Source organism: Scomber japonicus, chromosome 16 (genome assembly GCF_027409825.1).
Source record: "Scomber japonicus isolate fScoJap1 chromosome 16, fScoJap1.pri, whole genome shotgun sequence".
NCBI lineage: Eukaryota > Metazoa > Chordata > Actinopteri > Scombriformes > Scombridae > Scomber > Scomber japonicus.
The window spans coordinates 4,744,709-4,762,147 of record NC_070593.1 but is presented as its reverse complement, the minus strand read 5'-3'; the positions used below and the strand labels follow the sequence as shown (position 1 = coordinate 4,762,147).

The 17,439-nt window shown below is 43.7% G+C and overlaps 1 protein-coding gene across 1 annotated transcript in view; it reads left to right on the top strand.

Annotated features, from left to right (window-relative positions):
• Positions 1 to 1,781: 1,781 nt before the first annotated feature.
• Positions 1,782 to 17,439, top strand: part of mark3a (MAP/microtubule affinity-regulating kinase 3a) — a 16,845-nt gene continuing 1,187 nt past the window's right edge. The window contains 2 exon segments of the mRNA XM_053336233.1: positions 1,782 to 1,884; positions 4,856 to 4,903. Of these exon segments, the coding sequence (XP_053192208.1) occupies positions 1,782 to 1,884; positions 4,856 to 4,903 (151 nt within the window).

Here is a 17,439-nt window from a genome sequence, read left to right as displayed (position 1 = left end):
GATTGTTTTTGTTTTTTTAACCAAAATTAACTTATCAGTAAAAAGCATAAAGGGAGAGACAAGAGGAAGGCCACAGGAAGGTTTGCTGTTGTCAAAAGAGCTTTACTCGAATATGTTTAAGGCAAACCCCCCACTGAACACACACACACACACACACACACACACACACTCGAGTACATACTGCACACGTACACAAAATAACCCCCCACAGAAATCCAGAGCTGTGGGTTTTCTTCACAGAGCAAGGTCACAGATGGCTACTAATGCCTCGATCACAAAAACATCAACCTCTATCTTCATCTACGCAACGACATCCTCCCCCAACACACACACACACACACACACACACACACACACATACCTTCACTCCTCCACTCTGCCTTTTTTTTTATAGAATAAATGAACCTTAACAGACATTTTTTTCTCACCTCTCCTGTCATGTGTTGCTCCCATGTTGCAGCATAAAACACTGTCAGTAAAAACAGATTCATATGGAAGTACGCGCCGTAGAAAATGCATTATGTAATACGTTAGCGAGTTGTCAGTCACTCACGTGTTTAGTCTACTATATATGTGTGTTTATCAGATCCATGCAAAAAAATAATTATCAGAGAACAAGAGTAGATAGCAGATTGTTTTTCTTCTTTGTTCATTTGTGAAGCAAAATTAGTAACAAATTAAGCAATTTGTGGATATTGCACATAAATTAGAATTAATATCTTGTGCATGAATAAATAATCAGTTTGTGAGGAATGTATTTTGGCCACTGGGAGCAGAAGAAACTAAACAAGTTAACAGACACACTCGAGGACATTGGTCAATCAACCTGTCAATCAGGACGTAGCCACGCCCTAATGCATACCCTGCTTTATCATCACATATAAAATCAGGGAGGCCAAAATGTCCCAAATGAACATCATACTGCATTGAAGAAGGCTTTAAACTAGCGATTGAGACCATAAACACATTTTGAAAACGTTTACTGAGGTTAGAAATCAAGTGAGAAGTTGGTGAATTCTCCATTGACTTGTATAGAGACGGTCGCCCCCTGGTGGCCTTTTGATAGAATGCAGCTCTAAGTTACTTCCGCGTTGGCCTCATTTCAGAGGACCAGAACTCCCCGCCTGGTTTCAACCACAGAAACACATCTCAGGCTTTTAAGAAATTTAACACCTTGTTTATTCACTCCATCATCTTTCTCAGAGTCGAGTCTCACTCCAATTGGCACGTCCTATACGCCACAGATAACGAACATCCTGACTGAGACAGATGTAATAGGTGAAATCAACAAGGGACTGTGGCTTTTGCACCTGTACTCACCTGTTAGATCTGTTTCATTGAAAAAGCTTAAACGTCTTATCTGCAAGAGAGATACAAACCCCCCCCCCCAACTCTCAGCTCTTTTGTCATATATATATGTATACATCCTGTGTCCTATGTTTCATTTATTCATTGAAAGTGGCGTTTGACATCACAGGTCTGCTTTCAAAGACCTGTTCCCTGTTTAGAGGTTGAACCGCCTCGCTGCTGCGTGGTGCAAACATCAAACGTACGTTGAGTCTCAGATGTATTTTTATCCCCCCCACACACTCCCCTTGTCTGCAGTGAATAGACCCTTTAAAAGGATTTTGTCTGACCACTTCCTTTATTCTCCCCGCTGAAAGCTAATTGAGGCTGTGCAAATTAACAGAGGGAGCTGTCAGACGGCGGGAGGCTGAGGGGTTAGAGGGGGGTATGAGTGGGGGTTGTGATGGGGAGGGGCAGGGCAAGGGGGGTTGGAAATGGATGGCGGCGAAAATAAGCGCTTCCTCCCCAGTGGTTCCCGAAATAAACCGCGCCCCCGTGGCTTGATCACCCCATTCCTGAGGACCGGGTATCCCAGCTGTGAGACAGGCTGTCAGAGTCTCTCTCTCTCTCTCTCTCTCTCTCTCTCTCTCTCTCTCTCTCTCTCTCTCTCTCTCTCTCTCTCTCTCTCTCTCTCTCTCTCTCTCTCTCTCTCTCTCTCTCTCTCTCTCTCTCTCTCTCTCTCTCTCTCTCTCTCTCTCTCTCTCTCCCCCCCTCTCTCTGAAGCTCTCTCACACACACACACTCTCCCCTTAATAAAACAATACAGATGCACTTCCTCCATGGCTTATTTAGTGCTTTCATCTTTATATTATTACTTTTTTACTTTGCTGCTAACAACAAACCCTCTAATATTTCCATTTATCTACACTACATATCCATAAGTATGTGGACGCCTGAACGCATCGCCCCTATGTGACAGTCGAACACTTCATTACAGAAACATGAGCATTACTGTAATTTGCAGCTATAAACGCCTCCACTCTTCTGGGGATTCGCTCCTGTTCTGACACATGAGTGCAAGCGAGGTCCAAAGCTGATGTTGGTTAATTTGTTCTGGCAGTGTTCATCCCAAAGGTGTTGGATGGAGTTACAGTCAGGATTACTTGTGTCAGTCAACATGAAACTGGGAAAACCTTTAAAAAATAAAGACTAAAGGAAAAAAGTCGTTTAACCCTCCTGTTGTCCTCAGGTCAAGGAAGGACAGGAGGAAGGAAGGAAGGAGGAAAAGAGGAAGGAAGTAAGGCGAAAAGGAAGGGAGGAAGGAAAGGAGTAAGGAGGGAGGGAGGAAAGAAGGGAGGAAGAAAGGGAGGGAGGAAGGAAAGGAGGAAAAGAGGAAGGAAGGAAAGGAGTAAGGACTAAAAGAGGAAGGAATTTGGGAGAGAAAGAAGGGAGGGAGGAAGGAAAAGAGGAAGGAAGGAAGGAAGGAAAGAAAGAAGAGAGGAAGGAAGGAAGGAAAGAAAGAAAGGAGTAGGAAGGAAGGATGGAAGTGAGGAAAGAAGTATGGAAGAAGGAGGGAGCAAAGAGAGAGGGAAGGAGGAAGGAAGGAAAGAAGGAACAGTCAAAAGATGACAGGACGACAGGAGGGTTAAATTCAATTAGGCGGTTAAAATGAGGCAGGTTAGTAAAACATTGTGGCTTAAAGTGGCTATAATATATATTTACAATATTACAATAAATGACTGTGATGTTTTGCATGTGTCTCATAGTGATGAACCTTCAGAGGATTATTAGAGGCTCCTCTCAGCTTTATGGAGCTTTATAGTGAGTTTCAGCTCATTGTTTAGCTGTCTGGCTGCAACTTTATTGTTTCGGTTCAGTCTCAGCGCTCTTATAGTGTCATTTTCGGGCCACGGCAGGCAGCTGATATCAGAGAAAAAGCTGTAAAAAGACACTATACACTACCTGCTCAGCACCAAACAGGCAAACAGATATAATGGAGCATTTAGCAGCTAAAGAGCCAGATATTTCCACTCAGGAGTTGGAGCTAAAAGACAGTGAATATTGGACTTTACATTCAGCAAGTGGACAGAAACAAGACACTTAATGAATGATAATGTTGATCAGTAACTGCGGGATGTGGGAATAAGTTCAATATATCAACTTAAAAGGTGATGATGTCAGTTTTTTTATGAGTTCACTGTTGAAAGGAAGTGGCCAAAATATGTGTGAATGCAAGTTGGTGACAAGGGGACCTTCGTTGTCATGGTTACAATTATGTTACATGATGTGAAGCTTGTGGCTTTATCATGACTAATCGTTTCCTTTGCTTTATAATTACAACATTACACACGTTCATAAAGGGCTGACCCGCTCTCTTTTGTTGTTTAAAGTAATGTCTAAAATCTCACTATACGCTCTGGAATTAAGGGACCAAAGCATGAAGAACAGCCACAGACCAAAAACAAGTGAAATCAGGATAGGCACAAGCTGGTTCGTAAGGTTGAGGGAGCTCCCATCATAGATACCTGAAATATTAAATGAAATCAACCTGGAAAGAAATTGAAACAGGGAAATCTGATTGCTAAATCAGCCGCAGGCTTAAAAAGAAAGAGAAGCCGGATTGCCGGAGAAGATGAGGAAAGAACTGAGACAGAGAATAAAGCTTTTTACTTCTTTTAGCCGGGGTCGAGATGCCCTTGAACAGTGCACTTAAATCCAAAAACACAGTAGGAGCTGAAGTAGAGACATACAAGACAAATAAGAAACCATAATATGTCCTGTGAATCTCCCCAGGATGAATATATATTTTTAAAATCTACCAAATCTGAATAATTTAAAACTCCCGATGCAGATTTCTATGAATGACTGCAGGGTGAAAGTCACGCTCCGCCTGCTGTGAGAGCGGCCTCAGGTGACGCTGTGAGCTCCGTAACACACCTGGCCGGCTCTGCCAGCATATGGACGCCACCGGGGGAGGAAATATAAGCCGACACGGGGGGTTATTACAGGTCACATGACCCTCATATCCATTATCTGTGTCTTTATGTTTATTTGGAACAAAGATATCAAGCTAATGACCCTCATTTAACCCTCCTGTTGTCCTCGAGTCAAGGAAGGAAAGGAGGAAGGGAAGGACGGAGGAAGGAAGGGAGGGAGGAAGGGAGGAAGAAGGACGGAAGGGAGGGAGGAAGGAAGGATGGAAAGGAGGGAGGAAGGAAAGGAGGGAGGGAGGGAGGAACGGAGGACGCAAGGGAGGGAAGAAGGAAGGGAGGAAGAAGGAAGGAAGGATGGAAAGGAGGGAGGAAGGAAGGTAGGAAAGGAAAGGAGGGAGGGAGGAAGGAAGGAAGAAAGAAGAAAGGAAAGGAGGGAGGAAAGGAAAAAAGGAAGGAAGGAAGGTAGGGGGGAGGGAGAGAGAAAGGAAAAGAGGGAGGGAGGAAATAAGGAAGGTAATGGGGAGGAAACAAAGAGAGAAGGACGAAGGAAGGAAGGAAGGAAGGAAGGAAGGAAGGAAAGAAAGAAGAAAGGGTTAATTTCCTGCAGTGTAGATTGTCTCTTGCCACTGTTACAGGCTCCCACAGTAAAGATGAAAGCTCTTTAAGCTCTTTAGATGCTCAAGGTGAGATGAGACGAACATAGTGGAGGAAACTGTTGACTGTAAAAATAACCCAACGGACGTCATGAAAGAAGCTCTCCTTCAAACTGGTTCGCTCTTCAGAGGCACACACAAGAGATTTAATCAACTTTGTGACATTCAGTGAGTTTCACTTTTTGTACTTTGATCAAATTTCTCAAGTTCAGAGCTTTCGTATGTTGTTCCCAGTATCATCTCACCTTGACTGTTCCTTCTTTCCTCCCTTCCTTCCTTCCTTCCTTCTTCCTTCCTCCCTCCTTACTCCTTTTCTTCCGTCTTCCTTCCTTCCTCCCTCTTTCCTCCCTCCTTTCCTTCCATCCCTCTCTCCCTCCTTTCCTTCCTTCTTCCTTCCTTCCTCCCTCCTTTCCTTCCTCCTTCCTTCCTTCCTCCCTCCTTTCCTTCCTTCCTTCCATCCCTCTCTCCCTCCTTTCCTTCCTTCTTCCTTCCTTCCTCCCTTCTGTCCTTCCTTCCTCATTCCTTCCTTCTTTCCTTCCTTCCTTCCTTTCTTTTTTTTTGTTTAACCTTTGTGTCGTTCTCCCGGGTCAAATTGACCCATGTCTGTTTTGACTGTTCCTTCTTTCTTCCCTCCTCCCTCCTTTCCTTCTTTCTTCCTTCCTTCCTTCCTCCCTCCTTTCCTTCCTTCTTCCTTCCTTCCTCCCTTCCTTCCTTCCTTCCTTCCTTCCCTTTCTTCCTTCCTAGACCTGAGGACAACAGGAGGGTGAAGAATTGAGTGAAATACCCTTTAAAAAGATAAATAATCTCTTAAATTAAAGGCTGCAGGGAGACTCACGTTGCTTTCACCAACAGATAAAATGAGCACCTTCTGGTCCTGAAGCAGTTGTGGATGACAGATATTAATTCAGACCAGAAGGGACGAGACCCTCGCATGCAGTAATGAGCCGAACGGAGGCAGAGCTCACGTCAACAAATGTGACAAGCGTGCATGCATTTAAATCTAAAACGGTCTCTTTTGAAGGGAAATACTCTGAGCACAGACTGCACTGCCACGGACGGAAATACTCTGTGACATTACCTCAATTAAGACGACGCTCTGAATGAGAGGAAGCCACGTAAACTGCATCCTTGATTAGCCGCTACAACAGAGAGAGAGACGATTTTGACAGCTTTAGTCAGAATACTGTAGGGCATTTTAAACATGTTAATACATTAATGGAAAATAGGGACATCACAGAAGAACATTTTCATACTGTTATCCTAAACCTCTGACTTTTTTCAGTCTGTTTTCACTCTTCCACCTTCCTCCCTTCCTTCCTTGTGTCTGTCCTTCCTTCCTCCCTACTTCTTTCCTTCCCTCCTTAATTCTTTCCTTCCTTCTTTTCCTTCCTCACTCCTTCTTTCCTTCCCTCCTTCCTTTATTCTTTCCTTCCTTCCTTCCTTCCTCCCTCCTTCTCTCTTTCTTTTCTTCTTCCCTTCCTCCTTCTTTCTTTCCTTCCTTCCTTCCTTCCTTCCTCTGTCCTTCTTTCTTTTCTTCCTCCCTCCCACCTCCCTTCCTTCCTCCCTTCCTTCCCCCTTTCCTTCCTTCTTCCTCCCTTCCATCACTCCTTCCTCCCTCCCTCCTTTCCTTCCTTTCCTTCCTTCTTCCTCCCTCCCTTCCTTCCTTGACTTGAGGACAACAGGAGGGTTAATGCCCTCTGTGCATGAGATTTGATCTTTATCATTATGAACACCCCTAAAATTGCCTGCAGCAGCCAAAGGCGGGGAGGGACAGGACAAGCCCTGGTAGGGTTAGGGTTAGGGTCGGCGACGTCATGAATAAATCTCACTCACAGGTCAGTCTCTAAATGTTATGCTAATAGAGATTGAGGGCCATTTATTTATTGCACATGAAGAAAAATAAATAAATAAAATAAAATACAAGAAAAATAATACATGCAGATTTTTTTTTGTTTTTGAGATTAAGAAAAGAAAACAATAACGGACACAATAGAAATATGCAGAAGGAGCCAATAAAACTCATATAACTCACTGGTTCAAGCAGAGACATGCAGTTCACTACAGAGGAGAATAGAGCATCATTTCCAGTCAGGCAGGCAAAACGTACTATTATCTTGACAAAAATCTAGGTTTGATAGTAGCTTTTCTAGCATTTACTGTTCATTTAGAAATCCTCAGACTTCAGTAGGCGAAGATCTTTTGATTGTCTCGTATCCGAAGACTAGTGTACATCAAGAGCGGCTTCACACTGCGACAGAAAAAAGAGGGAAAAGCTTTGACATGAAGTTAGATGCTGAAAAAAAAATGTATCTCTCTAAAGTAAGACGCTCAGTGATGTGAGGATATTAACCCTCCTGTTGTCCTCGAGTCAAGGAAGGAAGGAAGGAAAGAGGGAAGGAAGAAGGAAGGAAGGACAGAAGGAAGGAAGGAGGAAGGGAGGGAGGAAGGAAGGAAGGAAGGAAAGAAGGAAGGAAGGACAGAAGGAAGGAAGGAGGAAGGAAGGAAGGAAGGAAGGAGAGAAGGAAGGAAGGAAGCAAGGAAGGAAGGAAAGGAGGGAGGGATGGAGGAAAAGAGGAAGGAAGGAAGGAGAGAAGGAAGGGATGAAGGAAGGAAGGAAGGAAGGAAGGAAGGAAGGACGGATGGACGGAAGGAAGGAAGGAACAGTCAAAAGAGATGGGGTCAATTTGACCCGGGAGGAGGAAATAAAAAAAGGAGGTAGGAAATAAATCACACCAAGACATTTAGTCAGGATGTCATCAGATACATTGAAAGTTAAATGTTCATTATTGATGTTGGACACACTTACTGCCTGGATTCTTGTTTCTTTCATTTTTCAGCATCTATTCAGACACAGACATCCTTTACAGAGCCGTTTCCTCCGCAGCTCAGGAAATAAATGATGAAGCATCCAAAGCAGCGGGTCACACAGCGCTGCTCTACATCACCCAGCTCCCTCGGGAAACTCTGGGTTACCTCGTTGCCAGATGGCTTTGGGAAGAATCAGCTGCATGAGTCGCCTCCTTCTCGCTCGTGGGTTTCCCAAAATGAAACACCTGAAGCGTGACGTGAAGCTTTCAGCACACATTAAAGCAGAAGGACAGACAGATATTGTTCTCTGTCGTCATCGCTCTGGGACTCCCGCTCCTCTCAGGTGTTATCCAATGGTTGCACTGGGATTTCTTTACATTATTTAAACCTCTTCACCTGTGTGTGTCTCCCTTATGCCTGTGGCTAGGTTTCCATCCAAATCATGACAAACATCTGTTGGAGCTATTTTTCCAGTGAGGACCATTAAATGATTTCAGAGGGAGAGGGTGGAGCAAGTGATGAAATTAAAAGAGAGATAGTTGAACAAACAAACTGAGAGAAATAATTTAGAAAAACATGATTTTATGGTTCAATTGTTCCAAGCAGATCTGATGTTTTCGGCTCCTCAGTGGACATTTAACCCTCCTGTTGTCCTCTGGTTGGTTTTGAGCCAAGAGGACAACAGGCATTAAATAAAAAATTATCATTTAATTTAAATGAAATTTAAAAAAATTCCAAAAATATGTGTATATGTGTATATGTGTGTATTTCTTATATATAGTCTATGGTAAAACCTGTGGTAATAAGTTGGGATGAAGATGGCTAAAAAAGTCTAACACAGATTTGGGTAATAATTTACACTTTATGCTTTATAAACAGTCAACCTGCAGATGTAATTCTGGTATAATACATCAAATGGAAACTTTTATGTTTAATATTGTACATGGTCCCTTTACAAATAAATTAAATAAATCCAAAGCAAACTGGGTCAAATTTGATTTAGCGTCATACGTCATACACCGTTGGGAACCTCAGACTATTGGCTAAAAGGTTATCAACGTCATTTCACCGAATATTTCCATTGGATGGCACAGCTGTCAATCAAAGCCATGTTGTCGTTGTCGTCGGTCACATGTCCTAATTGGCTTTGGAGGCACGTGCTGCCTAGTTCGAAGCACCGATTGGCTGGTGTGTGGTGTCGTCAGAAGCAGGAGAGGCTAACGGTCGTAAACATCTAGTCACGTGTACTCTGAGATGGACGTGTCGGTCCGGAAATGACGTAAACGGGCCGTATATGGTTTGTTCCTTATGTTACTACGTTACGTGTTGGACTAAATACATGTTGACATCTTGAGGAAAGTATTTCGGTTTTATGGAAACGGATTTCATATTTCACAAGAATGGATACTTGGCGAGCTGTACAGAAAGTCCTGAGTCATAAGATGATCGTTGTGGATAAAGGGAAGACTTTGAAGGTATGTAGCATTAGAGCTGTTCTTACTTTAGCTGAGTGGCTAGCCGAGCTAATTGCTAATACTATTACGGCTGTGAGCAACCATGTAAGTCGTGAGTGGTCTTGAATGAATCGGGGCAATCTAAGCTTTCTAACAATGTACGGCATGAATATATATGTGTAAGGGTTGGTGTTTAAAACATTCAGAAGAACTTGTGGCAACCTCCCAACTTCCGACCCGTCCCTTAGGCGGAACAGCGTGCGTTAAGAGGTTAAGTCATTACATCGGTTTAATCATACAGTCTGTGGTGTGAATATGGAGATGCAGCAGCAAAAGTTTCATTGTCAAAGTAAAAAAAAAAAATCAAATAGGACAACAAAAACATGACATGGACTTGGAGGAGGACTTCATGATTAGAAACACGATTAGAGTTTGTGTACAGTGAAGTGAACAAATCAAGAAGTTTGCAGTGATGAAAGCCAGAAGAGAGAAAGATAAGATAATGTGTTCTCTTTATAGCGGTTCTTTCCTTCCTTCCTTCCTCCCTCCTTCTCTCTTTATTTCCTCCCCATTACCTTCCTTCTTTCCTCTCATCTTTTCCTTTCTCTCTCCCTCCCTCCTTCCTTCTTTCCTTCCCTCCTTCCTTCATCCCTTCTTTCCTCCCTCCCTCCCTCCTTCTTTCCTTCCTTCCTTCTTTCCTCCCTCCCTCCTACCTTCCTTCTTTCCTTCCCTCCCTCCCTCCTTCTTTCCTTCCTTCCTTCCTTCCTTCCTTGTGATATTTGTCTTTTTGGCTGATAACCTCTAGCTTTGTCTTGACATATTGTGTATCCTGTCTTATTTTGCACATATAAGTTTAATATTCTATCTACTGTAGAGGAAACTTCATTTACTGTGGAGTAGTGACATTTGATGGGTGGAGGTCACATGTTCTTCTCATATCTGCGTGGGTTTCACCATCAAAAACATGTATGTTAGCGTTAATCCTCCTGTCTTTGCCTCTGACCTCCTGCACTCGCAGAAAAGAGCCGGAGTCGGTCCCCAGTTACTGTGTTTGGGGAGCTGCTCCCTGTTTTGGGATGGATCACATGCAGAGGAGTTCATTGAGATTTAAGTGCTGAATTTATATTTCATTATTTCATTTAGCACTGATCTTTTTTTACTACTGCTGACTTTTAATTGTTCTTATGTGTTTCTTAACCCTCCTGTTGTCCTCGAGTCAAGTATGGAAGGAAGAAAGGAAGGGAGAAGGAAGGAAGGCAGGAGGAGGGAAGGGAGAAGGATGGAAGGCAGGAAGAAGGAAAGGAGGGAGGATGGAAGGAAGGAAAGGAGGGAGGAAGGGAAGGAAGGACGGAGGATAAAAGGAAGTAAGGAGGAAGGGAGGAGGAAGGAAAAAAGGAAGGGAGGAAGGTAGGGGGAGGAAAGAAAGAGAGAAGGAGGGAGGAAGGAAGGGAGGGGGGAAAGGAAAGAAGGGAGGATGGAGGAAGGAAGGAAGGAAGGAAGGTAGGAGGGAGGAAAGAAGGAAGGAAGGGGGGAGGGAGCGAGAAAGGAAAAGAGGAAGGGAGGAGGAAGGAAGGACAGAAGGAAGGGAGGAAGGAAGGAAGGGAAGAAAGAAGGAACAGTCAAAACACGGTCAATTTGACCCGGGAGGACGACACGAAGGTCAAGTGCGTGTAGTTGATTTATTCTAATTTTTCTGCACTTTGGTCCGGAGAAAAGCAGTTTGGTTCCACTGAGATATGGGTAGGAATGACAAATAAATTAACTTTAACTTGAAGACTGATCTTCTTGTTTTGCCGCTGTGCAGACTGATGTAAGCTTGTCCTGACTTCTCGTTGATGTGTTGTCTCCTATTGATGGGTTTCGTTGTTCCATTTCCTGTATGTTGCTGTGCATTGATGGAGAGAGCTGAATTAATGTTTCCGTGACTGTGTTGGCGGGCAGAAAGGTGGGCGGCGATTCCAAAACATCCATATAGCCCTCAGGCCTCAAAGTAAAGTTAAGACTCTCTTGCTCTTTATTGTGGAGTTTTACCAATTCTCCAGTGACCTTTGTGTTTGTGTCATGGATGGATGCACGTCTACTTTCCAAATGTTTCCCTCTCTTCTCCTGTCAGTCTCTGTTGTGTTGTCATGTGTGTCAGGCTGCTGGCGTGGGCGCGTCCTTCTCCACTCTCTGGTTTCTGGCTCCAGCTTCAGTTCACCTGAATCACTTTCCGCTCCCAGTCAGTCATACTCACCTGATCACTCAATGGTCCTCATCAGCTCATCAAGCGGCTGTATATCGACCCGGATCTCCAACCATTCATCACCACATTGTTCTTAACTTACCTCTTAGGACACTTTGTGATTTTAATTTTGCTGCTATATGCAATGCTTCTGAGCTAAGCTTCGTTGTATTGTTTTATCAATGCAATGACAAAAAGTATCTATTCTATTCTTAAACTAGTATCTCCTTTAGCTTCAGGATCATTTGCACACTGTCTGCCAGCAACCAGAGCAGTTCTCCAGCATCCACCAGAGTCTCAAGCTTCACTACATTACATTACTACGTCTGCCACCTCTCCTTGCAGTTGTCAGTCAAAGCCAAAGCCTAATCTCTAAACTGTAGATTTGTGCAATCAAAGGGGTAAAAGCTTTAACCCTTACATACTGTTTTGAACCACAGATGTGTTTAGAAAGCATCAATAGTCGATCTGACTGATCAATAAATGTGATTAAAACTTGATTCATGTTAGAGAGCAGAGATAGTGTATTTTTTAGGTTTTACACAGGCGGGGAGCTCCGGTCCTCTGAAATGAGGACAACACGGAAGTAACTTAGAACTGCATTCTATCAAAAGGCCACCAGGGGGCGACCGTCTCTATACAAGTCAATGGAGAATTCACCAACTTCTCACTTGATTTCTAACCTCAGTAAACGTTTTCAAAATGTGTTTATGGTCTCAATCGCTAGTTTAAAGCCTTCTTCAATGCAGTATGATGTTCATTTGGGACATTTTGGCCTCCCTGATTTTATATGTGACGATAAAGCAGGGTATGCATTAGGGCGTGGCTACGTCGTGATTGACAGGTTGACCCATGTCCTCGAGATCCAGCCCTCGCAACCATAGCAACCTCCTCGCTCCGCCCATGGCTCCGCCTCATGCCTATATTAGTAAAATCCGTGTTTTTATTTTTCCCAGCATGCACCTGAAATTTTCAAGATGGCGCTGCCCAGATTCGAAACTATTGGCTTCTGAGCAGCAGTCCACAAACCAATGGGTGACGTCACAGATGTTACGTCCATTTCTTTTATACAGTCTATGGTTTTACACCACTTAATTTTGGAGAAAAAACAGCTACTATCAAACAATATCATGTAAATATAACATAGCAATAATTTATTTAAATGTATTTTATAACTTTATGGAGCTGTGAGGTTTATTGTTTAACCATTAGAGCCATCAGTCTTCACTGCTACATCATAAAAAGAAGAAATCCTCATAACTACTATCTTATTAAAACTATTAACTATTCATTTAACTAAAAGCCAGGTCAATAGATACGGCGATAATTTGATCAAGAACATATAACAAGTCACTACATTTCAGAATAAAAGTCATTTGTGGTGTTTTTACAGCTGTCAAAATGGGTCGAATTTGACCTGAACAGTATGTAAGGGTCAAGTATTTTGCATTCTTACAATGTTCTTGGAGTCTATAGTCAGAGGTGTAGCGTTGCAGGTAAACAACATGCACCACCTCTGGGCAGAGAGATTCATACGAGCGTGAGGGAGATACTTCCTGTCGGCTCTCCACCTCTCAGTGCCACCAGGGGAACGCAGCAGCCCCGCAGGAGGGGTCATGAGAGGTTGAAGATTAAAATGCTGTGACAATGGGAGTTGGATAGACGTTAAATAATGCATGCAGTGTCATCAGCTCTGTGTCGTGTGGACGGGCCAAAGATGAAGAGAGTCTGTTCAGCCTGAGAGGCCTCCAGGCTCTCCGTGACCGGGTGCGTCTCCAGGGGGCTCCGAGTGGGTCGTGAAGCAAAATGAGGAGCAGTTCAATTTCAATAAGGTGGTATTTACCTCACAGCAAAATGACAAGTAGCATCCAGAGAATAGCTTTGTAAATGTCTCCTCTTTATGACTGCGGCAGGTTTCATAGGTAGAATCAACAGAGGAGGGAGATTACATTTAACCAAGGACGAGGGGGGGGGGGGGATACACTCAGCTCACCAGACCAGACACCATATTGGGTTCATGACATCGAGACGAGACTTTCACTCCATTTTTAAGAAAACTTCAATGAAGAAATAAATGACTGTTCTTTTATTTGAAATTCACAAAATGGAAATTGAAATGTTTTAACTAATCATCTTGTAATGAATCATTTTTAGTTCTACTTTCTAAATATATAATTATCATATGCAGCATGCAGCTCTGTAAAAGGTTTCCACATATAGATATTTTATAGATTTTGGTATTTATGGAAATAACAACCATAAATACAAAAGTTAGATACAATCACAAATACTAAAAAGTAAACTAGAAGATTCCAGGGAAATTTTGAGTGCCACGGGGCTACTCCCGGGACGAGTACGGGATGTACTTTATTCTCAATTTAACATCCCTTCCTTCCTTCCTTCCTTCCTTCTTTCCTCCATCCTTCATTCCTTCCTTCCTTCCACCTTCCTCTTTTCCTTTCTCCCTCCCTCCTTCCCTCCTTCCTTCCTTCTTTCCTCCGTCCTTCCTTCCTTCCTTCTTTCTTTCCTCCGTCCTTCCTTTCCTTCCTCCCTTCCTTCCTCTCTCCTTTTCTTCCTCCTTCCTTCCTTCCTTCCTTCTTTCCTTTCCTCCCTTCCTTCCTCTCTACTTTTCTTCCCTCCTACCTTCCCTCCTCCCATCCCTTCCTTCCTCCTTCTTCCCTCTGTCCTTCTTTCCTCCATCCTTCCTTCCTTTCCTTCCTCCCTCCTTTTCTTCCTTCATCCTTCCTCCCTTCTGTCTTTCCTTTCCTTCCTTCCCCTTCCTCCCTCCCTCCTTCCTTCCTTCCTTCCTTCCTTCCTTCCTTCCTTCCTTCCTTGACTCGACGCCAACAGGAGGGTTAATCTATGATCTGGGTCAGCGTGATGCGGAGCAGCGAGAGACGCGCTCCATCTGCAGTTTGTTTTTGTTGTGTTGCCGTGCTGTGACTCCCAGAAGGGAAAATAATACAGTCTTTTTCTTGATTGCCCCCCGCCCCCCTCCTACCCCACCCCCCACCACCCTATTGTCTGCAGTCGTGTGTTTGCCATTCAAGTGAAATTGCCGGGGTAAGGTATTGCTGTATTATTAGACACAGAAAGTAAAGAGGAGATATTTCGTGAGCTGGATTTGACTCCTGAGCCATCGCTGATATGAGCCAGCGTCATCCACCGAGCCAGCAGGGCAACATCCAGAGGCTCATTTTAATCTTTTTATTCAGGATTATGGAACAAAATGATACTAAAATATAACTCTTTACTTTTCCTCATTAGTTTCCATTCAAACTACACCCGGCCTATCGTATGTTTGCATTTGCTGCACATTAATCTTAGTGTCGTCCTGCCGGGTCAAATTGACCCTGTCTGTTTTGACTGTTCCTTCTTTCCTTCCTTCTTTCCTTCCCTCCTTCTTGACTCCTCCCTGACTTTCTCCTTTTTTCCTCCCTCCTTTCCTTCCTTTCTGTCATTCCTTCCTTCCTTGCTTCCTCCCTTCCTGTCCTTCCCTCATTCCTTCCCTCTTTCCTTCCTTCCTTTTTTCTTTCCTGCTTTCCTCCATCCTCCCTTCCTTCTTTCCTCCATCCTTCCTTCCTTCCCTCATTCCTTCTCTCTTTCCTTCCCTCCTCCTGCTTTCCTCCATCCTCCTTTCCTTCTTTCCTTCCTCCCTCCTTTCCTTCCCTCTTTCCTTTCTCCCTTCCTTCCTCCCTCTCTCCTTCCTTTATTTCCTCCCTCCCTCCTTTCCTTCCTTCTTCCTCCCTCCCTTCCTCCCTCCTTTCCTTCCTTCCTTCCTCCCTCCCTCCCTTCCTCCCTCCTTTCCTTCCTTCTTCCTTCCTCCCTCCTTGACTCCCTAACCCTAACCCTAACAGGAGGGTTAAAGGACTCTAACTAAGATCCGTATATTGACTAATCTTTTATTTAATAGGTGTGATTTGTGTGAACTGTAACTACATGTCTGTTATTTTAAGAGGGAAGCTGACACTTTTGAGGTATATTTTGTCAAATATAGGTGACACGGCACGGACAATATTCAATTTGAACATTTTTGAGGCGAATATTTTGGCAATTGAAAGTATTTAATGGAATCAATTAATAGTCGGCTCGGCTCAGAGCTGTTTACCTCACAGAGCTTTTATAAAACACATCTGGTGTACAGTAGGCGGAGGCGCACTCAAGCCAGAAAGGAAGGGAGGAGGAGGGAAGGAAAGGAAGGGAAGAAGGAAGGAAGGGAAGAAGAAAGGAAAGGAGGGAGGAAGGGAAGAAGGAAGGAAAGGAGGGAGGGAGGAAGGAAGGAAAGGAGGGGGAAAGGAAGCTATTTACCTGACAGAGCTTTTATAAAACACATCTGGTGTACAGTAGGCGGAGGCGCACTCAAGCCAGCAGCAGCTAACAACCTCTTTTCCTCTTTTCCTCTCTTCCTCCTCCCTAACCGCTGCAAGCTCCACCTGCAGAGCCGCCCTATCTAAAATTGATTACAGTGACATTTACTATTCATAGAAAAGGTTACTAGAGTAACCCGGTGCTGTGCGGCATGTTTGAGTGGAACATTATTCCCAAACAAATGAAGAGGCGCTCTTCACTGAACCACCGTGGACCGGAGCTGAATGATAAACTGGTTGTTGTGTAATTATGAATAATATGCATATCGGCAGCATGCATTCGGTCAGGATGTTGAATTATTTCCCCCCACTGGTTTTATATTCTGAAAAAGGTAAGAAAGACACGCAGATTGTTGAAGTCATTACTGTAAATTTAGCATTTTGCTGTTTTCATAAAGCTTTTTTTTTAAGTTAAAAGGTGATCACTTTTTTTGACCTCATGACCTCACCAGGTTTCTCATTGCCTTAAATTAGGGGCGTCAAAAATGCGGCCGGCGGGCCAGAACCGGCCCATCTAGGGGTGCAATCCGGCCCACTTTCCTTCCTGTGTTCTTTTCCTTCCTTCTTTCCTTCCTTCCTTCCTTCCTTCCTTTCTTCCATCTGTCCTTCCTCCTTACCTTCCTTTTTTCCTTCCATCTGTCCTTCCTTCCTCCTTTCCTTCTATTTGTCTTTCCTTCCTTCTGTCTGTCTGTCCATCCTTCCTCCCTTCCTTCCTTCCTTCCTTCCTTCCTTCCTTCCTTCCTTCCTTCCTTCCTTCCTTCCTTCCTTCCATCCGGTATGTGGCCCTTGAATGAAAATTAGTTTGACACCTCTGCCTTACATGTATGAGAGCCTGAGCTTTAGTTAAGAGTTTTAGTTAACAGCTTACCTACTGTTATTAATAAGTGCTTTTAAAAAAGGTGGTTTATTAACCTGCAGGTAACCATAGCAACGATACTTCTAGCCTCTACCTCTTAACTCGCTGTGGTGAATCAAACTAGCTACAGTAAAAAAACAAGCAAATTTATTCAATTTTTTTTATTTTTTATATTTCCTTCCCCTCCGGAGCTGTAAGTGGCCTTGTTATAAGCACAATAACGCACTCAGAAGTGTCCCAGTTACTATTCCACTGTGTGTCGGCTTCTACCTGGTTTAAAAAATGTTAAATACAAGTCCAGCAACGTTTTCTTCCTCCCTTCCTTCCTTCCCTCCTCCCTCCCTCCTTCCTTCCTTCCTTCCTTCCTTCCTTCCTTCCTTCCTTCCTCCTTTCCTTCCGTCCACCTGTCCTTCCTTCCTCCCTCCTTTCCTTCCTTCCTCCTGTCCTCCCTCCCTCCCTTCGTTCCTTCCCTCCTCCCTCCCTCTCTTCCTTCCTTCCTCCTTTCCTTCCTTCGTCCTTCCTTTCCTTCCTTCCTTCCTTCCTCCTTTCCTTCCTTCCTTCCTCCTTTCCTTACTTCCTTCCTCCCTCCCTCCCTCCCTCCCTCCCTCCCTCCCTCCTTTCCCTCCTTTCCTTCCTTCCTTCCTTCCTTCCTTCCTTCCTTCCTTCCTTCCTTCCTTCCTTCCTTCCTTCCTCCTTTCCTTCCTTTCCTTCATTTCTGTTTTTAGTCCAAAACCATATCAGTGATTTTATGATTTTATTGTTTGTTGTTTATTATTATTATTGTACAGAAGGAAAAAACATCTTCAGTGATTAATAGAAATGTTGTTTTTAGTACTCAGGGTCAGCCAATCAGAGGC